Below are 23,504 nucleotides of genomic sequence, written 5' to 3' on the forward strand. Positions count from 1 at the left end.
TTGCATAAATGACTTTGTATAATGCTCATTTTAATCCTTTTAATAAAATTGAAATGCTAAATTGAATCTCTCTCTCACTTTTGTTTAGGTTTACCTTCTGCAGTTCTCGTTCAGACTAGACATCTAAAAAGACCAGCCGCGTCCTAACTGCAGATCTTATTTTTCCTGAATAATCTAGCATTGTCTTCAGTTTTTCTCTTCCATTGTGATTTTCAATCTGCAGTAAGCTTTTTCTATGTCCCAGGACAAATAATATTCCTGACTAAAAGAAAGGATAAAATCAGTGTGGTGGTAGCAGAGAAAATGAGAAGGCTGATGGTTTGGTAAATTTGGATTTAACGTAACTACTATTGCAGACAACTAATCAATTTGAAATACTTTGATCGAGAGCTACACATAACATGCAGCAAGTAACCTTCTTTCCATGCTACTGCAGTGCATCTCATGTATTTTTATTTTTTTTTTTACTTCTGCCCCTTCCCCCCTTCCCTCAATTATTACCTGTATTGAGAAAATGATTTTATTTTTAACACTGACTCCTTTTATGTCAGTCAGGCAAGATGGGCGGTAATATCAGATTTTTTCAACACTTTTACTGAAGGAGCAAATAAGCAAGGTACATGGACATACACAAGACTGAATAGAAAGTGTTTCTGGGACAATACTTTAAAAATACTTCAAAAGTGTGTGTCCCAGGATGTGGCTTCATGGGATTTTCAATGTTACAGAAGTCTTCTAATGCAACAGAAATTTCTCATAAAATTTTATCTCCACTTATAGTGAACTATTTCTCAACGTTTCCTTCCAGTTTTGATAACTCTTTTTCTTTAAAGAAGCTTTGAATTTACTGCCTGTGTGAATTACCTTGTTGTGTTTATAGTGTGAGAATAAACAAAGACAACCAATATATCTTTAGACAGACTTTTTTCTGAGTATCAAATAGTGAACTTGCCACGTTTTAAGATGGCTCACAGTGCGTGTGTGTGTGAAACATAAATTGAAGACAGGGAGGGAAACTGAGGGACGTAGTTGTCACATAGACCTGAATGTCCAAGGTAAGTCTGTGGGATCAGTCTGGTTTCCTGTTTCAAATTCAAAGATGCATATTATGAGTTAAGATTATAGAAATCTTCTGGACTGTTTTAGTTTATAGCAGCAGTTTCTTGACAAGCCACTGAGGAAGAAGTAATGCCTGCCACATGCTTATCTTTGGAGACGTCTGTCTAACCCATTTGGACAGCCCCAGAGAGAAAAATCATGTCAAAATGTGGAGAAGATATGGGCTATCAGAAGATGACCGACAGCATCACTGTAAGCAGACCAGCCTTCTAGGTAAATATTTGTGGTTTATACTTGTATATGGATTGCTCATGGCCATTTTTGTGCTTCTATATCATAATGACTGCAATCAGCTGTGGGAATACATTTCCACCCAAAAAATAATCATAGTTTGGATGTTAAGAAAGCATTTCGTATAAAGTTATCTTATATCTTCTTGGAAAAATAAACACAAATACTCTTGGATTTAAGCACTGTCATCTGAGAGATAGCAAAACACCGGGAGAACTTGCAGACCACAGCTAATATGGTATGGCAATGAACCATCCTTGGTGGAAGCAGAACACAGTGCTAGAATCAAACAATTCATAAGTTGACATCACAGAAGATACTCACTTGGGAAAAACCGAAAAATGTACAGAAAATTCGCAGAAAGCAAGATGGTCTACTCATTTACGACACAGACTAACCAGCAGTTAGCTTAGAGCTGTCATATTGTAGAAAGATAGCCCAAAACACAGGTTCAGTAGCCTATCCTGACACTGGTCTTGGCTTGCTTCAGGTAAAGTTGTTTTTAAAAAAAAAAAAAAAAAATTTAAAAAAAATTAAAATCCCCGCCCTATTTGGTTATTTCAAGCACTAGCTTTAGAATAAACAGACATGTCTTCAAGTACGCTACAGACCACTCAGGAAACAACGTTCAAGGGATAAGGGAAGGCCCAGTGAACTGCAATGAGGCACATGAGTGCTATTTTGAAACCAGAATGTAAATACATTGGGAAAGATTGTTTCCGTAGGCATTTTACTTTTTTTTTTTTTTTTTTTCTCTCCCCTCCTGAGTGGGCTCTTTTGTGTTATTACTATTAGTAATTAGCAATAGTAATAGTGGTATTACTATTGCTTTCAGTCATGTTCTGTCAGGCCTTCTACAAATATGGCAGGACTATGGCTTTGGCATCTGTGTGGTGCAGGTAAGACAGCATTTACTACAGTGTGTCATATTGTTGTGTATAATTTTGCATATAATTTGGGAAAATTAACTTGCAGACACGGATTAGCTAATAGGAAGCAATCAGCAAGCAAGTAATCAGTTTCGCTAAAGGCAGGGTAGATTTGGTGAAGGTTATTGGGGGGAACGTGCACAGAGGGAGTTTATTTGACACCTCCAGCTGCGGTACAACTCCCGAGTTTCAGTGTGATTGCGCAGAGCACAGCTCCCTGCCTAACATTCAGCTCCCTGCTTTTTAAAGCTGCGGTTGTTCATTTGCTGAGACAAAGTTATATGAGTGTCTATAAGAAATCTAGAGGTTAGCACTAGTAGAAATGGAAATGGAAAACAAAGGAGAACTGGAGTAAGAGAAGGAAAAATCTGCCATGGTCCATGGGTAGCAAATGTTCAAATAAATGTTTTCCTTCCTTTTAATTTTCCCTTTCAAAATCATAGAATTATAGAATGGTTTGGGTTGCAAGGGACCTTAAAGACCATCTAGTTCCAACCCCCTGCCATGGGCAGGGACACCTCCCACTAGACCAGGCTGCTCAAAGCCCCATCCAGCCTGGCCTTGAACAGTTCCAGGGATGGGGCATCCACAACTTCTCTGGGCAACCTGTTCCAGTGCCTCACCACCCTCACAGGAAAGAATTTCTTACTGCTATCCAATCTAAATCTATCCTCTTTCAGTTTGAAACCATTAATGATGATAATGGATAATGATGATAATGATGATAATGGATGATGAAAGGATGATGGAAGGTTACGATGAAAAGACACTGTGTGTAAAAATGTTTATTTGATGTTTCATCATGTGAAGTGAACACATTCATTATGCAATGTTTGAATGCCGTATATCAGGCTAAATCCTGAGCTGTTCTCAGCATCCTGCACTCACTCAAAACCAGGCGGAGGAGCAGATGTTGAGCACAAATCTGGCTCAGTGCTTATGGGTATGCTACCACTGTCATAAGGGTAGCAAATTCTAAGGGGGCATGTTAAACAGAGCTATTCAAGAACACCCATTTCACAATAACTGTGCCTGGTGTTACCCTGGAATGATTTTATGTGTAAGCAAGAAGTAAGCGTCTGGCACTTCTGAGAGCTTATCATAGACTTACTGCTCATTTTGGGCCAGATTGTGAATAGTGCCTCAGGGATACCAAAATACGATCCCTGTCCTGAGCAGGTACAGCGTAGATCATGCAGGCAGCATATGAAGTGAAGATGTCAAATCATCATCGCCTGGGGGTTGATCGCAGCACAGCAGTATGCCTGCACAAAGAGCCGTATTGTTTACTCTTGACCTTAAAATAATTTGATCCAATATGACATATTAAGTAAAAATGTTTTCTTTCTTCAAGAAATCGTTCTTGGCAATTGCCAACAAGCCTGAAAAAGTATGTGCAAAATAAATTCCTTAGCAAATATTCAACATAAATTTAAGAGCATTATAATATGTATTCTTTAGCATGAACAATGTTTTCACAGTAAGGCTGTCAAGTTAAATTTACAGGATGAAATGCATAATGGAGGTACCTCCCTTGATCTAAACAGAGTTGCCCTTGGGATGAATTTATCCTGTGTCCATTAGTGTTTGCTAAGGTGTGTGCCTTCAGATTCTGTGGAACTGTTTAATTCTGATGTGCAGCCGTGGTGAATATCAGTGTAACTGAGCTGAGCCATAAGAGCTGACTTCTATGCAAGGATAATTATGCAAAACAAGGAAAGTGTGCATAACTTTAAATCCAAGCGATGTATGGAGTGTGTAGAGAATTTTTATTGAATTACATGCTCCGTACTTTATTCTTTCAAGGCCTCTGGACAAAAAGAAAACAAAGGTAGCTTCTTAAGAACGCATTTCTTGAGAAAACTAGTTTATAGAACACTTTGTAAATATGTTAATGCAAAACAGCAATCAGGTTTAGGTACCAGTGGAGAACACCATTTCCTGAATTAAAAAAAACAAAACAAAACAATAAACCTCAAAAAAATGCAACCCAGTTAAAATTCTTTCTGGCGAACACCAAAGTGTCGCTATAATGACTTTGAGAATCAGGACTTGAAAGTTGTGTTGGATGAGGAAGACAAATACCCCATCATTATTTGGCTAAACTGTTAGGGAATGACCATGGTGAAACCAAGAAGCATGAAATCATATGAAGAGAGAGCAAAAAGAGTGTGGTTTCACTGGCATCTTTTGGTCATGGTTCCTATGGCATTGAATGACAGTTTTTGGGTGGCACAGGCCCTGTAGGTGTTAGCGTGCAGGGTAAGCATGGCTATTACTTGATACCTGATGGCAGATACAGGGTCCGATCCTCTGGGGGCAACCCGTAACAATCCAACCTGAGGCACAAATTTATTTGACTTGTGACTGTATGAAAACGCTGCTCATACCCTAGTTAGTGTTACTCTTGCTTTCCCTCCATCTTTCCAGTCTGTTTCTTCCCAGCTCTGTGGTACCAGGCAGAGGTAGGGAACGGTTTTGGGAACGGTTTTGGGAACGCTGTGAGGTGGAAGAGGGGAGTCTCAATGTCTATGTGGATGAACAGTTTGTGCTCTCCCTGCCTCTAGGGTAGATAGTGCTGATTTTTATGGCTGTTCTCTACTTTCCTCTACCCTTCATTGGAATAGGAACCAGCTCCTTGGCTTTTCCCCTGAAGAACAGTAAGGGATTTTTTTAGCTGCATTAGCCTATGATGGAGTTGTTCAAGGGCGGAGGTGTCATGCGTCCGTACTTTCTCACACACACACACAGACAGATGTCACTGTTACTTGGGGGGAGGAAATAAGGCAGGAGTCTGTACTGAAAAGAGCGAGATGCCACACATCCTGAACTGTCCCCCTAGGAAAGCTATTGTAGAGCAAGGAGCTATGGAAAAGTGCTTGTGTTTATCTGGCCTACACGGGTACCTTTTTACTCCCCAGTTGTCGCTCATCCTTCTCTTTTCTTTGATGTATTTGAAAGTGCTGTGACCCTTTTTTGCAGGTTTACCACTTGAGTACAATTGCCTTAATGGGTGACTTCATTCCCTGTGAGCTCCTGCACAAGCAAGTACAGCCCAAGCTGTCCGTTTGGTTTTGTTTGAAAGTCAGTGAAATACTCTGAGAAATGAAATCTGCTTAACCACAGAATCAAGCACGTTCAGATGATTTTTTTCTTTCTCTGCCTTGGTTCTGCCTACACACCGTGATAAGACCTGGCCAAGCAGGACCACCGCTAAGCAAAGCTGCCTTCAGAAGCAAAAAATGTGAAATGCTTTGTGTAGTAGTGTTTGAGGATCACACCATGCCCAGTGCGCTCTTTAATCTGATGCCTTTGTGCAGCACAACTTACAAAACAGAGCTGCAGAAACGCCTTCTGGTAGAAAGGAAGCCGGCAGCGACTGTGGAGGCTATTAGAGATCTTGGTCTTTCTCAGCAAGCTCTAAGATTGTTTGAGATCTGGGCAGAGCTTTTGCACTATTAGGACCAGTCACTAACTAGAGCATTTTTGCCTGATGTGTTATGAGAGATTGCACAGGAGGATGGGCATGTGTAGCGTTTTGAGGATCACAACTCCCTGCTCTGATGCTGCAGTCTCATTAGCAGTGAGAGAACCAGACCTCCCTCCTGGCTTAACCAGGAGAACAGTTGCCTAGGCCCAGACCTAAGACTCAGCCCTGGGAGCAGGAACAGTTGCCCTTCCCCTGTTCAGGGAAACAGTTTAGGGCTGGCACTGAAATGTCCATCTGTGCTGAGCCTCCTCTTTGCATCTAACTCAAGTCACTCTGCCAAGAACAAGGATATGTGGTTAGGAGGGAAATACTTCCCTGCCAGAGGGGGACCCTTGCTTCAAGGGCTTGTATCAAATGCTGTGAGCATTTATTAGACCTGGCCAAGGACACAGAGGTGGGAGAGAAAGAAAACTGGGAATGAGGGTTGATGATATCTTTATCATCATCCCCTTATTCAACAACTATTATTCTCATGTGGGACATCTGGGTCATGTGTAAATCAATGCAAATCAAAAACTGTGGGAATTTTTATTGCTTCTTTCCATAGAATAACTTGATTTTCCTCCCTCCTTACATTATCTATTTCAGAATTCTATTGCAAAGGTAGAGTATCTGAGTATACAGAATCTAATAGTATGTTTCTTTGAGACTCTCACTCTTTCACTCTCACAGTAGAGCCAATCTTTTTTTTGGTGATTGTCAATCAAACCCAGTTATGTATTTTAGAGGTTGAAGCTGAATATAGCCTGCATATATTCCTCTAAACTACTAGCTAGTTCTGAAATGCAATTCATTTTATGTTTCTGTTATTTCTTGTGAGTTTTTCATTTGTTGTTTCCTTTTCCAATTTTTTTTTTTTTAAAAGTTTAGGTCTGGGATGGTTAATTTATCTGCAGATGTATGGTAGCTTCAGCATAGAAATATTTTCAAATGTAATAATTAGTGGTATAACAAACATTTATGTCACAAAACACTTGAAATTAATTAGAATGACTAATTATTTTATGATTATGTTTTCAATGTATTTTCATGCAAATTTATGTGAATTGCTTCATAACGATATTTGCAACTCATCTGGAGCAAGGACATATTGCTTTAATTCTTTCTACTTTGAATTCCCTTTTTTCCTCTATATTTCAAGGGCTCTATTCTATAAATTTTTGGTATGAAGCAGGAGACATCTATTTGTGATCTTTTCCAAAAGTTTCAGATGTAAATTGAAAGGAAAGCTGATTATTATTTGCACTTCATATTTTTAGAAATTTTTTGTAGTAGCGATATAATTGCCCTTTGAGCTGGTGTTTAACTGCACATAATATGGAGATGTTTATGGTAATTTAATAAATGTACCGTGTTGCAAGATAGGTGAATCAGAGAAGGAAAGATTCGTTTCTTACAGTGTTTTTTGTTTTGTGTACTTTGGCTCTTTTGATAACTTACAAAAGTGAGAGACTTCCAAACAGATGGGTAACTTAAGTATCTACACAGATTTTTTAAAACCATTTTAGAAATCCTTAATAGTAAAAATTGATGGTTCTGGCCTTGATTCTTTCCAGCTCAGGGGAAGCATACCACTATAGTCACATACTGACATAATCATTTGGCTGATTGAAAATTAAGGCCGTGTCCTAAGACAGGATTTATTTTAGTAGCCCATTGCTTAATCTGCAAGCAGAGTAAATGAATACCTTCCACTCCCCCAAAAGTGGCGTTTTGGGTTTATCCTTGGGAAGAAGACTGCGGTTTATATTTGGGAAAATACTTCATTTGTTCTAGTAGCCTTAAACACATTTGTGATTAATTCTGTCCGAGCCATGAATAGGAAATAATATGTAGGCTGTTAATACAGCGGTGTAGCCCTAATATATTAATCTATAGAAAGCTGCAGACTGAACCTATGTGATATGGAGCACAATATAAGTTGATGAGTGTAAAATCCAACTATAGCATCTTTAGAGTATCGCTTTCAGCACAGGTCTGAACCACACTGGAACTGAAATTTCCATACTTTGTAGTCTGTTCTTTGGCTTGCTCACAACACAGTGATCTTAGCTAGCAAAACCAAGCAATCTCTCCTTGACAGAAGAATGAAACAGAAAGGCTTATATCCTTTCCATCAGCCAACCCAACACTGTAGTAATTTCTCTTTCAAACCATCTTCTTTTCTTTCTTTTACCGGAGCAACTGCTTTTATGGACCACGCTTTCCACCCAGCAAGTCTGCACCAACCATTTCTTGACCTCCCCCATGGCTGAGAAGAACTAAACTGCCCTCCGTTGTTAACCAGCAGAGCTGAGACTGCTCTGTCAGTTCTGACACTAGCAGAGTATACTGATTCCCTTTGTCTGATTCTGTGTTTTTTGCTTAAATTTGAACTTTCTTTTGAGTAACTTCTAGCTTTGTGTATGTAGTTGACAATTACCTGCTTATTATGAGGGGAGAAATCTTGAGTTTGCTTCTTGTCACACAGTTCCCTGGAAGTTTTTAAGGCCAGGCTGGATGGGGCTTTGAGCAACCTGATCTAGTGGGAGGTGTCCCTGCCCATGGCAGGGGGGTTGGAACTAGATGATCTTTAAGGTCCCTTCCAACCCGAACCATTCTATGATTCCTGCCCCCTTCTTAGGCCAGCTTTGCAGCTGTTTTGAGGACTTTGTGACTAAAATGCACATGGTATCGCGTAGTAAAAATATTGGCTTCTTAATTAGAGTCTTTGAAAAGTCATTGTTTTAGTACCATGATATCCTTTATTTCTTCCTCAGTCATCCATATAGACAAATGTCAAATAGACAGATTACTGAGATTTGTATTTCAAATGCGCTGCAAGCTGATGGAATATTAAAACATCTGAGATTAATCTGAAATCAAAGATGCTATGTAATTTCTGGGAAGGTGTTCTCTCTCAGTTACAGGGTAATGGTTCATTGCCAGAAAATGGCACTGAAATAATTTGCTGATTGAAGGATCTGCTCTCAGAAAGAGATATTTTTCTTCTTAGCAGTTCACTGAGACTTACGATATACGGTTCAGGTCTCTGAATCCTCCATGAATTTCATTTGTAACTTTGGTCCATAATTTTAACAGTTGATGGTTTATGGTTTCTCAACTGTTAAATAAGTATAATAATATTATACCCAAATTGCATGATAGCTAGAGTGTGTGATGTTATCGCTAAATAGTATACATGATATGTTGTAATATTTAAGTGCTATGGAGACTTTGTAGATGTCACACAGCCAGTAAAAGTCCACTGTGCAGGAATTTGTCTTGGGGACACAGCTTGAAAAGTTGAGTGGAGGTTGTATAAAACTGCTGGGGAAGGGCACGTACAAATGGAGCCTGGCTCTTTTTGAGAGCCTTTATGTGAAATTCTCCACAGGATCTCATGCACTCTATTCATCAGAGGGCACACTTCAGCCCTTCTGTTATCCTGGTTTTGTCTTTGGTCTTTGGGACTAAGGTGCTGCAGACGGTGTATGGTTATAGTCCAAATTCAATTTGCGGCAACGCCAGGATGGTGAAGTTATTGTATATCAAAGTTGGAGTCTCTGGAACGTCAGAGTGATATCACTATATCAGTTTTGTTCTGAACACATTAACAGTATAATTATTATTACAGCCAGTTCGTATAGAGGCATACTGCTTAATGGAAGCTAAGATTTTGGCCTGTGTTATAAGACTTAAAGTTAGACTTGTAGAAGCTGTGTTTAATCTCATGAGGAGTTTGATTCACTCACATCATCTGTGAATTATTATGTGAATTTGTGCAACTTTTTCCTGTGTGATGCTTAGAAAGTCTCTGAAAGACTTATGATACAAAGAATAAGCACAAATATATTCTCTTCCCTTCTTTATCTGTCTTGTGACAGGGTTCTGCTGGTTCTTTTAAAACTTTTGAGACCTCCAATAAGAGAAGCAATCCCAACATTTATTCCCTTTGTAATCTACTGTATAATGAACACTTGTTGTCAAGTTGTTGAGTACTGTCTCTGTGCACGCAGCAAGGGAAAATATCTTTAGTGTACCTTGCATCAGCTCCAGGAAAGGGACCACAATCGTCTGGTACTATCATGGTAAAGAATTGCATTGAGCTACCTAACTAGGCACTGAATATTACAGAAAACAGACTGTCTCTATCCATTTGTTATGTATTACTGTCATACCTTGAATAGCATTCTTGCAGAAAGATTCAGAAGTATATCCGATGTTTAAAGGGTTTCCCTTTAATCAGCAGTCACTTCACTTCAGGATGCATCTTTTAATGAAGGCCTGGTTGCCAATATAAGGGTTTTGTTGACTAATGGTTTAGGTTTCTCTTTCTCTCAACAGGAATCTCAAGAAGCATCCATAACACAGAAGTTGGTGCATGTGTGCAATAGAAAGGTGAATACGAAGAGAAAGAATGACTGTTTGTTAAATCCAGTCCTTTGAAAAGTTAAGTCTTGTTGAGCTCCTCAGTAGAAAGAAATGGCTGAAAATGATCTATTTCGTTTGAATTAAGGAAGCTGAGCGTTACTGCAGCAACTTAAGAAAAACCCTCTTGACTTCCTGGAAACTGAAAGAATTTTTTTTGAAGAAGTAGTTGTCTCTGACATCACTAAACTGCATAGCGAGTTTGCGAGTGGTTAGTTCGGGGTAACAGAGGAAGCAACTCCCTCACAGATAAGCAGGCAGTGCAATGTACGTGCCTAGTTATTCTCCTTTTTGGTTCAAGTATTGCTGAGAAATTCTTTTGCAGACAGATAACACTTATTTTGCTTTCCAGAGAGAGACACATGCTGTTTCATAAGGATACGCCTGATTTCCAGAAGTAACCATGTTTTTGTGGCTTAAACTCTTAGCATTTGGTGTTGCATTTCTGAGACAGGATGCTTTTGTCAAAGGTAGGTAGTAATTGATATTTCTTTCTCTCATTTTGATCCTTTAATGTCCTCTGTACAAGTAAAACAAATGAAAAGTTTTGCAAAGTGGAGAAATAACATCTTTGTTGAGAAACTAGAATACAGTTGTATGCGATGGTGTCAGACCTAGATCAGGAAGATTGATGCGTAATGTACACGGCTAAAATGTCTTCCGCACGGTCATACGCGAGAGTTATAGGAACCATTTGAAAAGAAGTATTTGTAGTTGTATTTGAAAAAGAATACACCTGGATCTCTTATGTGAACCTATTCAATACAGTTTTTATGTTTGGTTTCATCTCATGATGCAGTACTCTGTTTTCTGCGTTTAAATCCTTCAAGAAAAAAATCTTTCCATCCATTTCAGCCACTCCCTGATTTCAGAATCTGCTTACAGTTCCTCAAATTTTGATTTTTACTGCAGTGGGGTTATCAAAAAAATCTAAACATCGTAAGTTACCCTCTACAGTTGGGAAATTACTTATTTTATATTAACTTTATAAAATACAAATTATTTATGTTATAAAAACTGCTTCTTAAAGAGCCTTCAAAATTTTTAATTGTCTAATTACCCCACTGCAGGTTAATTTGTTGCTTGACTTTTTTTAATTTTATAAGAGAAAGATAGAGCCCAAGAGGCTGATGTTGCAAAACGTGCTAGATGTGTCAGATAACTTGAGTAGCAAGAAAAGCAATTAATTTTGAGGTAACACTTTATACAAAGACAAAAAAATGGATATATGTTTAAGAAAATATTTTCTTGAAAAGAACATGCAGCATTCTACATATCTGTACTTTCCATCAGTTTAGCTAGCTAATGTAATTTGGGATAGTTAATGGCAGACACAAAAGCTGTTCTCTTAAGTAATGTTCACCCTAAAAAGTCACTTGAAACATATATTCTGAAATGGCAGCAAATTATATGCAGGGCTGAAACCTCTTTTCACATACATTGAATTTATGCATGCTTCTATCATCATGTCACTGTAGTAACTCCAGGTTTACACTGATGTAAGCAAGAAAATGATCTGCCTTTGGTTGATAACCAGCTAAGAAGACCATTTGAAGCCTGAGCATTAGTTCTCTTGTCCTTCAAAGTCTCTGAACAGAGGCAACGCTGAATAAATCTGGTTGGTAGCTGTTGGATATTGTAAGAAAACAAGTGAATGCTATACTGTAGAGGAAAAATCAAAAATCCCTTGCTTTTCCTGTAGGTTTTTTTTTTTTTAATCTGCTGTCCTACTTTCCATTTTTTAAGTCTTTCTGAGACTTCCCACCGCTCCCTTTTCTCCAGAAAGGGCAGGTTACTGTCTGCTCTCTCAGCCACCTCCACAGTCAGTCAATGTGTTAGCTGACAGACAGGGCTGGAAGACAGAAAGAGGCGTAGCAGTATTTTATTTCCAGTAATGGTTATTTTCTGTGTCCACACACAGTCGTCTAGCTCAGGCCAGGTCCTCTCTACATAATTCTACTAAACAGAAAAGCCTCAAGGAAATGATAAGTTTTGACTCCTCTCTAGTACACTTAAAGCAATTGGCAGTCTCGCACTGGAGTATCAAGTACTCAGCCTCACAGCCCTTGTTTTCACTGTGTAGTTTGGCATAGGGATTGATTGCCCTGTCAGGGCGACAGAACCATTGTACTTCATCTTTGCTGTGTAGGTTACTCTACCTCGTAGTCTGCCTGGGCAGCTGGGCAGTCTTCTAGGGAGGAGTTTGTTAATGGAGGAGCAACATTCGGAAAAGGTGGTGTAGGCTTTGGTTTTATGGCAAGAACAATTTTCAGGCACTTGTTAGTAAGTGTTGGGTGGGCTTCGGGATTTGTTTTGTTATTGCTATTATTATTACTATTGTATCTAGTGATTTTGAAGACCTAGCAGGAGAAATTTTAAGGTTGTCTGACTCCCACCACAAGCACAGACATCCTATAAAACATCTGTAATTTCTTGTAATCACCGAGCCACTTTTAAGAGCATCAAACTACGTTAAAACAAACAAAAAAGTTAGGAATATCTAGAGCCTCTACAAAGGCCTTTTCACTATGCAAATCCCCCAAATAAAGGAAATGTATCCAGCTGGTTATCCGGGTAAGAAATAGAAGACTAGTGGTATTTGTGGATGTAGCCATACGCACCAATATATGGTACCAATAAACACCAGACTTGGAGTTCAATCTGTCCTTGTAAACATTCGCAGTTCTGAAATATGCCATTAAATCCATCAGTGTTTTGTGCACTATTTGTTAGTCTTTCATCTCTGCCTACATGGAATAGCTATCTTTACTAAAATCTTTAGTTGCCAGATGTGTGCTTCTTAAAATCTTTAGTGTAAGATTGATAACATAACACCTTCTAATATCCAGGATGACTTCCCAATCAAAAAAGTTATGCTATTATACCTGCTACAATGCATCAATTCCTGTTTGTGGGGAAAAAAACCCACAACCCAGAACAAAACACCCCCCCCAAAACAACTCAATAAAAAAGAAAAAAAAAAAAACACCACCAAAAAAAAACCCCAAGACCCCACCCCGCAAAAAAATAACCCAAAAAACACAACAGGAAAAAACCTTCGCTTCCATTTAGAAAAAAGAAAAAGAAATGCTCGTAGGAAAAGCCCTTTTTTTTCCATGAGATCATTAATTCATGTTCCTTCCCCACCCTCCACAAAAGTATTAGCAATTTGACAGCTTTCAAAAGCCTTCACCCACTTCTGAGCCACTTCCTTTATTTCAGGAAACCAAATAATTGCTTGGTAGTTTGGGGTGTGACTTTTTTATTTTCCAGGTTAAAAGTACCAAGCTTTGGCAGGCACATGAAACCTGATGCCATGCAGTCTCCACGCCCAACAGCTGTGGAGGTTCCCACCTGGAAGTGCTATGTTTTCCTCACACAGCCATCAGCGTCAGTATAGCTCATCCTATGGCTTCGGCTGTCAGTGAAAAGCTTTTTCACAGATTGGTCTATCCCTTTGGAAAGAGTCTGGCAGACCTAGTTTTTAAGTAGCGTAACTTAGCAGTCTCGGCTCGTTCTGTGTGTAGGATGAAGGAGAAAGGGAATTTTTCTGGCAGGAGGATAGGTATTAAGGTAGAAGAAAGTGAACTGAAGGCTTTAGAGTACTGCCTCTGGTGTATTCCTCTTTTGGATGCCCCACTGCAGGTTCTGTTTAGGACCGTATCATATTTTTTTTTTATTTTTTAGTGATGTACTTAAGGCTTTCTGAAATATATACAACGGAGTTCCTGCGCTCAAAGGCCTCTTAATCATTTGAAACAAAGTGCCTGCTTTTCACACCTTGTGCAGTCCCAGTATTTTAACCAAAACCAACTGAGGCAGAGGGTTTGTGTATGGACCTGGCTGCAGGCAGTCCCGCTCGCTGCCTGGGCCGGCCGGACCCACGCCAGTTCTAAACTGGAAGCCGTTCTGTTTCATTTTGGTGGTGTACTTCAGCCACCAGCAGGACACACGTTAATGGGAGCACAGCAGCGCATCAGCGTAGCTACATGATTTCTGGACTACAATTAGCTACTGATTTGGACCAAACGTGTAATTTTCTTCACCCATTCAACTAGATGTGTACAAACATAAGGAGCAGATGGCCAGGTTGCTGATGTGGTATATTGATTGTAACTGCAGGCAGGGCAAGAGACATTGGTTCTGGACTAATGGGTCTTTCCTACATAGAAAAGACATTTGCTAGTCATTCCGTATTCACTCGCATCAGTGTATTAACATACTGAGAATGTTTTACAAGTACGGACCTAAAGCTGTAAAACTGCCATGCAGAGACCAGTTCTAAAGAAAATCCAGCTCTCAGTGGCGTGGTATGTTGGAACCAGTTCCTTTAGTTTTAGTTTTATTTTGGTGAACTGACATTTATATATGTAGGTTCTGAAGCTCAAATCCACAGTGAGTGGGTTAGAAACATTGCACGTATAGTGAGATAAGACAGAAGAAGCCGGGGGAGGACGCAGGATGAAGTGACTTCAAAATGTTCCTAGTATCAGGAATCAAGCTCTGTTTTTCTGACTCCTGTGACCTATCTGCAGAACTGCCCGCCTCCCCGGGAGTGTGTGTATGCATTAAACAAGTAGGCAGTCTACACACTGGAATTATGAATGCATTGTATATAGTGCACGAAAATTGTCCTGTTTTCCTTTCCTGTGCAGCTGCATTGTGGTATACACTGTACCATGCTGGGAGCAAGGAAACGAGAACAGCAGGCCATGAAAATGTTCTGGCCTCTGTTTACGTTCTTGATCTAGTTTTAAGAGTTAATATTCATAAGCATACCTCTGGCCCAGCAGGAAGGCAGAATAAATTAACCCACAACGAGCTCTCTGCTGCCATGGCTTGACTTCCCTTCGTACTCGTTCAACTACCTTGTTTAGAGTTAGCTTGGGTGTCTCTGCGTTACCCCATGTTGTGCCCTGAGCCTTGCCACTGTCGTTGCCCTTTGGGTGGCAGTTCCTCCCGTGCTGCCAGCCCTAGGAGTGAGGACGGGGGAGCTCAGGGCGGTGGGGGCTGCAGACCTGGACCCGAGACAGTGGAGGACTGGGAGGCACTGCAGGAGAGCATCATGTGCTGGGCAAGGCTTGCTAGCGTGAGTTCAGCTCTTTGTGGCTCCTTTCAAACCCTAGGAACAACATGTGCATTGCAGGAATGTGGCAGCTTAGATGGGGCTGTGCTGGACGTCCATGCCCTGCTTGGGACAGACGTGCCCTTGGAGGTGGCTGCTGGGGCCATGACTGCCAGCCCTGCCGGGGACACAGCGATGGTCCCTGAGCTCTGCTGCTTTCTGCACCCTGCAGAGATGTCCGTTGTTCACATTTGTTCATTTATAATCGTACATAACTAGAAATTAAGCAGTTACTTCTTCCAGGTAAAATTAGCAAATGCTGAACATCCAAAACATTTTTGGGGGAGTAGTTTACTCTCTCCAAAGCCCAATTTAGGCCCCGAAGCACTTCTGTGCAAAAAGTGGTAAAAAGCTTTAATGTGGCAAAACTCTGACTTCCTCCTGTAAATATCAAGATTAAAATAACAGATACAGTTGCGAAAGCTGTTTTTTTTCCCCTGAAACTTTACTGTCTCTCAGGCTGTTGTGCTGTGTGTCCTGATGTATTTCCAGGCTGTCCATACACTGGCAAACAGATCTTGTTCACTGCTGTTTCAGTAACTGTTACAGCATTTTATCTATTTCCAGGCTTCTTTCCCTTTCAAGTAAAGCAGTTTGGGGCCTCTAGTGCCAGGATTTTAGAAACTAGCTGTGAGCACTTCAGTGCCAGCTTATATTATCCATAGCGTTGTGTAGCTAACAGGATCCACTTCTCTTATTTTATACCACTACTTTGCAGTACTGCTCTTCCAGTTATTCCCTCTGTGTCAGTGCCGCCTCGGCTAGCCTGCTTGCTTAGGTTTCTATTCTCTAGTTTCAAAGACCCCTCTTACAATCTGTCTGTTCTTCATTCATAATCCCACCGCCCTGCACAGAGCTCTGGAGGTATCTTTTGTTGTGCATGAACGACTTTTTTTGTTGTTGCAAAAATGTGGATTCCATGGAGCAATATTTTTAATTCCCTTTCGAAATAAATTCTTTTCCTAAAACAAAAAATAAAAATAAAAAATACCAAATTATCTGTCTTAAGAGAAAAATGAAGCCATACAATGAAGCTTTGTGTACAACATATAAGGAAATTGCAATCTATTAAATGAAGCATATATGTACTAGATGACCTGGAAGATTTTACACTCTGGGAAATGGAGTACAATACAGAGCCTCAGTTGAGATGGTACAAAAATATAGGGCTAGTAAAGCCTTTCCAGGTAGTCATATACATTGCAGAAGCTGTGAATGAATATTTAAGATAGTATTAGTCCCTGAACTGTTTCTGGATCCTTGGGAGTTAAGACATTTGTAGGTGGAAAAAAGCATAAGATAAATGGCAGAGCAGAGTCGAGCTTCTAGAATAAGATCTAAGAGACGGAGGTCAGCTGCAGTCTAGGCTGTCTCAGAAACTCATGGTGTGAAATGTTAAGTCGTTTTCATTTCTCTAGATCTCAGTTTCGTCATCTGTTAAATTGTTGCAATATGTAGTCATAATCCTTCAAACATTCTGAGGGATGCTTGCTTCTTGCAACCTGTAAAGTACCAGACATTAATCTGAAGAAACTGGTTGTGCATTAGAGTATTTTGAATCGTGTGTCTGAGCAAAGAAAACTAAAAGTATGAAACAAATGACTTGTGCATAAATTACTGCCTTGTTCTCGCTCCTGAAGCACAGGTGTTGTCAATGGGGAGCTGATACCTTGTGCTGAGTAAGAACAACTCATACTGTGCTTAACGTCAGCAAATCTGAAATTCTCTAAAACACGATCACATCAACTGTAGTCTCCATTTTAACCAATTTTGGGTGAGGCACACAAAGAGTGCTGGCAGCTTTTTACTTTCCATGTCTGCAGATGAGATGAGAAGGTGTGCTAAACTGACCATGGCTGCAACAGGCTTCATGTTACAAAGCATCCTCCACACCTAGGGGTAAATATAATAGTGAGCCTCTCTAGTAAATTAGGTGGTTTAGGAGCCTGAGTGGTAGCATTTATAAACATAAACCAACCGTTCTAGAGAAATGCAGGCCAAGTTGATTCTATCAGCACACGATTTAAAAAGTATGCTCGCACATCGAGGGAAAGATAATCAATGTTGCTACTGCAGCAGTTTAGTTAATCTTCTTGAGATAGACCTCAGAGGTCTAAAATGAATGCAGAATCACATACATATACACCTTAGAGACATCTTTTGATTTTAATGAGTTTTGGATAGAGAATCTGGAGGATTTCTTTATTCGTATCACTCTTCCTTGGAAGAATTTAAATGATACTGAAACATATATTTTTAAAATTCTGTGTATTTTTTTTTCACTTGGTCCCTGATGGCAATGAGAGATTGTTGCCCTAGGTCTCTTGTAAGCAATATACAGTTCCCTCATCCCCAAATAATGTGTGTGAGGGTACGTGCTTGTGCCGTGTATCTGAGTGTGTGAGTGGAAGGCTAACTTTCATGATACTTGAGACTGCACAATAAATACACAAAAGTGCTCGGCCTTGTTTGTAGTTTCATTAATGCTTCTGTACTCAACTGTGCTGCCTCAACAGAACTGAAAGACTTTTCTACATCCTCCACACACCTGCAGTCTAGTGTGCTAGTCTGAAGTATGAAATGTGGTTGAGGTTTGAGGGAAAGATATGAAACAGCAGTAAGAAATATGCGTTAGTACAACTTAGTAGCATTTCTGATTTTGCTGTCCTAGTCTGCTAATCAAATGACTTAGAAATAAATGTTTCTGACAGTCACACAATGCACTCACTCACTTTTAGAAAATGTTAGGAATAATAACTGCTTAACCAAGTGTCAGCTTACATACTTGCAGTTCAGAAGGTTTACAGTGGAATGGTGCTGAACACAAGGCAGGCAGCTCAAGGAAATGAACAGGAGAACTATAAAGAGTTGATGTTAATGGATCAAGGTTTTGTTATACGTGGAGGTTTTGTAATACTCGGAGGTGAAACTTTCATAAAATCCAGTAATGTTTGGCCTCCCTAATTTAGCACTTCATGCTTTTCGGAAGGTTGGCCAGTTTGGCCATGAGGATTTAGAAGTGCTAAAATAGGTAAGTGTTAATCTGTAGTAAGATAGTATTTATAGAGGGATACTGTTTATGGAAATCTCGCCTACAGATGCCTTTTGAATCAACACAGGATGTATTAAGTTCATTAGAAATCATAGAAGAGTTCAGGAAGAATTCCAGGATTCGAGGATCAGATTATTTCAAAAGCTAACAAAAAAGTGACGGCTGCATTTTTCTTCCTGCTGCGATCAATGCTAGGCTTAAGGGCCTGCTAAGATGCAGTTTTGCACCACCCTGAATAAACAGACAAGCGTTTGGCGCAGTAACTGGTTCAAGTTTTTGCATTAATGTTGGGAAAACAGCCATTTACAACGTGGAAGTGATTCCGCTCCAGGCGTGTCAACAAGTGTGTCGTCATTGCAGAAGTGTGCCTTAAATGGCAAGGGAAGGATTGCTTGCAAACCACAGCTGCTAAAAACACTCTTCACTGAGCAAGGAAGACATTTTAATAACGCGGAACGTGTCAGATAGGCCATTTTCAGCTGCTCTCTCTGTAGTTGATGCTCTCTGTTTCTCTTCGCAACAGAACTGCTGCTTGCCTAAGTCTCACCTCAGTGGTGACGTCAGTGGAAAGTCTGAAAAGGCTTTCAAGTGTCTTACAGGATTTATTTTATCTTTGTGGGTTTTTTTTTTACTGTATTTTGTTGAATTTTCTTTGGCTTTATAGTAGAACAAGAAAATAAAGTCCACTTTTTTTTTTTTTTTTTTTTTTTAAACTTACTGGGGGTCTTCATCCTGAAAGTTCTGCTTTCCTGTTAGCTGTCCTGAGAGAGCTGTTTGGAGAAGACACCCCCAGTTTTTACTGTAAGCTCCAAAACACTTGAGAATTGTTTTTTCATGGAAGAAAATGATCAGGTTTTCAGAAGACCTCCATGTGTTGGTCACTGAGATGGTGTGAAAAATTGGAGTGTGCAGCCACAAGTTGATCTTTTCTGAAACTTTTTTCTGAAGTTGTGACTACTGAGCACTTGGAAAGTCAGGAAGGAGCTGCTGCTGTGCACGTGTGACTGCCTGACCTGTGTGTACGGTAGGGCTAATGGTCACAGCCATGACCATGCATTCTCATTGGGCCACGTGCTGTACAAACGTAGGATGAAATATGGTCTTGTCCTCAAATGGTTTAGGATCTGACTCTGGACATCACGGATACTTCTTAAAAAGGAACGGTTTAGAGGCAGGAGGAAAGACAGATAAGGCAAAAAGTAATAGTAGCGTGTGTGCCCAGCCAAAGAGCTTGCATAAGCCCCTGTGCTATTTATTTCCTTTTCTGAGAAAGGGACATACAACTTCTTATTCAAAGCAGCATACAGCTGAATAAATTATTCCCTGGATCCAAAATAAACTCTCCTACATAGGTCTGTGTATTGCAGGTCTCACGTTGTGTTCTTATAACTTCTTTACGTGACAACAACTGAGGCACACCTTCCTGGAAGATAACTCTTCATGATAAAACTGCTGCAGGCAAAAACTTACAGTGCTGCAAAGCTCCTCTCTTGCTATATAGAAACAATAAAGAATCAGGTCACATACAAAGGCACTATATTTATTTGCAATGATTATTTTCTCCAGCTGTTTAATCCTTTCATTAACATATTGCATTCTCTCACCAGTGAGTGAAATTCAGTAAACAAACAACAGAATGTGTAGATGATGTGTTACAAACACACGCGCACATTCACTCTGTTGTATGGGAGAGTGTATAATCTCACCCTTCTGATTCTCAATTCTTGTAGCAGAGACTTTATCTTCAGGAGATGAGCTAACATGGACACCATCTGTATATGAAAGAGAGGGACCACATTCTGGTCAGTTCAGTTAAGAAAATTTGTATGTTGTGTTCAGCATTCTCATAAATAGTAATAACAATAACAAATTAATTTTAACCTGTAATTGACCTAAAAATTTATTTGGACTAAAAAAAATAAATCACACTATAACTCTCTTCTCTTGAAAAAAACAAGGAGAAAGAAATACAGAACTTCTATTCAGGATTGCAGAGAATGACATTGTGTTTCCTCAATATCAGACAGCAAACTCTGTAGATGCAAGGTCTGGGAATTGCCTGCAATTAATTCGAGTGTGATCTGGATCCATATTACAGTATAGAAAATTTTTTGAAATATTTATTGAACTCTACAGAAGGATTTTTTTTTTTTCTGGAATTGGTTGTGATTCATTTGCTGAGTTGGAGTTCAGGGTCATGAGGACTTTTGGGTTCTAGATGGCTGCAAGTTTAAAAGAAAAGATTTTGTTGTGAAATGCTAAGGGTTTGGAATGGCTGTATTTTCTATTACAGCAGTTGATTGTAAGATACAGCTGTGAGTAGAGTCTTGAATGAAGCTGACGTATTGTGTAATAACTGTTTAATAATATTGTCTTTTGGTAAAATCTGAGCTCTGGTTTCTCAGCTTGTCCTTGTGTGGCAATGAGCAACCATAGGTAGCAGGAAACAGGTACGTAACTCTACATCCTTTTAAAAAAAATCACTTAAAGTCTTTATGATAGTCTTTGAAAAGCACTGCACTCATTGATAGTGTGATAAATCTTCTAATTTATGTCTGATACCAGAACTTTACAGTGTTAGTGGATGCAATACGTATCTCTCTACTGAAATTTTCTGCAGTTATAAGAATTAACATTCAGAAAGAAATTCTGATCAGATATGAAGCTGACTGAGGGGAGATCAATGTTGTGGGACAGGGAGTTAGGATGTGATGGTACAGCTATTGCTACCCCAGAGCATCAGAGGAAGGATGATGAAACTGGTTTAAGAGAAGAGATTGGATGCTGGGACTGAGATGGCAGCGGGGAAGAGAGCAGCTGAAAGGATGGGAAGAAAGACAGGAAAAACTGATAGGAAGCCTCTACATCTTGCTGCAAAGCCTGAAATAGCAGCCAAAGACCGTGCGTTTCACCACTTCTGTGCTGTCAGCAAATATCTGCAAAACTCATTGATGAAAGTCTTCTGGTGCTGTCCTACACAGAAGATGAAAATGTCGTAATGCTATCAGCACTCCCTTAGCCCCAAGGGGCAGATCCGAGCAACGAATACACGCACCCCAGTCCTGCTGATAAAGCCTGGGGAGAGCAGCACTGTGCCCTCTTGTAGAGTTTCTGTTGGTTTTTTTCTGGAGGATGTTTTTGAAAACTAAGAAATCACATGTGCGGAGTGGCATGAAGGTTATGAAGCTAAGTATCCAATTTTCAGGAAGCAGCTTTGTCTCTACATCTTATAGTAGTTTTTACTGTCACATACCATTTTTCCACTACAGGATTCTCTTCTCTGTGTAGAGAATAAAAATATTTTCAGGGTATTATTATATCTGTGTTTCTCAATGTATAGTTCAGGCCATATTTACAGAATTACTATTCAAAACTTTCTACAGCTAGAAATATTAGTTTCTTCTTAAGTTTTTTGATGATGGTGCTTGTCTTCTGTAGTTAAGTGCTACACACGTACGGATTTTCATATTTGTGATGACAAAATGATCCAAAGAGAAACACAATCTATTGATTCAGAAAGCTTAATCTGAGACAAGCACCATGCTTTTTAAAGCACCCCTTACTTCAGTTAATTTACAGTTTTGAAAGGTCACCACTTTTTCGAATCAGATTGATATAATTAAGATAAGAACTTGCTAAATGAAAACCAATTATTAACAACTGCTGTATAGAAAATTAGTATATGTAGATTTTGTATCATCATCCAAGAACTCTGTGACAAGAGCTGGAATCCTGTTACCTAAACCAGCGTTTTACTATTTATCTGTGAGATCTCCTTTCTTGTGGTCCTCTGCCTCACTAACTCCATGTCAAAAGGTATCTTCACCAGATACTCTGGTGCGTTTCTGTGCTGAGCCAAAAGAGCATTCTATGATCACAGAATGAAAGATCTTGGCGAGTGTTCGTAAGTGTTAGGAAAGGAAAATAACTAGGGCTTTGCACCAGCAACACAAATGGATGTTGGTAGTAAATTTAAGTGAAAAAATATTGTATAGAAGTATGTGACACTTTTTCTCAGGTGTGAGAGATGTTTGGGGAGAAAAAAGAAAGCAGAAAACAGATTTGTTGACTATTTAATCTTTCTATGTTAAGATGTCAAGCAAATTTTGTGTTACTGCTGTAATGCCAAGCTAAGAATTAAATAATAAAAGAAAATGTTTTGGTCTCTTTAGATCACATTAGGATCCCTGCAGCATAAACTGATTTTAGTCTTTCTGATAGCTGCTAGAACTAGGGCAGAGCTTAGCTCTGCTGAGTAGTTGGCCTCTACTGCTGATTTGCCACTTGGTCCCTTGTCTCCTGGCACTAGCTCCAAAGCCAGGGAAGAGCTAGATTTGGGGCCCACAGTAGAAGCAGCTGTGAAATCTGATAAGATTGAAATTCCGAGCACACTTATAGTCATGGAAATAATGTCCTTCATTTTCTTAGTGATTATATCTGATTCATTTTGAGGGAGAAGCACTAACACTCTTGAACTGATTCATCAAGATAGGTAGCATCTTTGTCTCTAGATGAGTATGGAAAATTACCTGACCTTTGATGGATATTTTGATAAAGGCAGACACACGGACTAGGCTGAGTTTCCAGGAAGTGTAGGCAGAATACTATCATTCTTCCACTTATAACAAAGACTAAAGAAAATTCTTAAAGAGGAGAGGGAGGAATTCTTGCTCAGAGAAGTCACTGAGAATATCTCTCTTCTCTAGGGAGTAAGCATATTGTGCAGAACGAATGCGAGGGGAAGAAGCAATGTCTAATTAAGAAAAATACATATTTTTTTTTTTCCAGTCAGGAAGGCATCTCATTCATATCTTAATAATGGTTAGAGCTGCATTACTGAAATGATTGTAGTGTTCCTTCAGAAAATTCTTACCTGGAGAAGCTTTCAAACTCTGTTTGTGAGAGTTTTGCCTGAGAAAAAATAGCTTGCCTTTAAAATAAATGTTACTAAAATTTTACTAGTTTTACTTATTTAAATCTGTGCCTTCAAGAGACCAGAGTTATTCATTAGTTTAAATTTGAGCCAACTTCATTGGGATTCTTTATAGTGAAAGTAAAATACATCACTGTCAGGCTAGACACACACGACTTGATCCCTTAGCCGCTACACAGCCACCGTTCCGGTTTCCCAAACAGTTAATGGGATAA

At 39.5% G+C, this 23,504-nt stretch overlaps 1 protein-coding gene across 13 annotated transcripts in view; it reads left to right on the plus strand.

The window, feature by feature from the left end:
• The first annotated feature begins 10,361 nt into the window (after positions 1 to 10,361).
• PTPRC (protein tyrosine phosphatase receptor type C) overlaps positions 10,362 to 23,504 on the plus strand; it is a 64,258-nt gene continuing 51,115 nt past the window's right edge. For 7 of the 13 annotated variants that reach the window (XM_054211986.1, XM_054211989.1, XM_054211990.1 and 4 more), the window contains exon 1: positions 10,466 to 10,649. In XM_054211986.1, the coding sequence (XP_054067961.1) occupies positions 10,583 to 10,649 (67 nt within the window). In that variant the 5' untranslated portion in view covers positions 10,466 to 10,582. The other 6 variants (XM_054211980.1, XM_054211985.1, XM_054211988.1 and 3 more) reach the window with 2 other exon arrangements.

The sequence above is a fragment of the Rissa tridactyla genome, chromosome 8 (genome assembly GCF_028500815.1).
Source record: "Rissa tridactyla isolate bRisTri1 chromosome 8, bRisTri1.patW.cur.20221130, whole genome shotgun sequence".
NCBI classification, from domain to species: domain Eukaryota; kingdom Metazoa; phylum Chordata; class Aves; order Charadriiformes; family Laridae; genus Rissa; species Rissa tridactyla.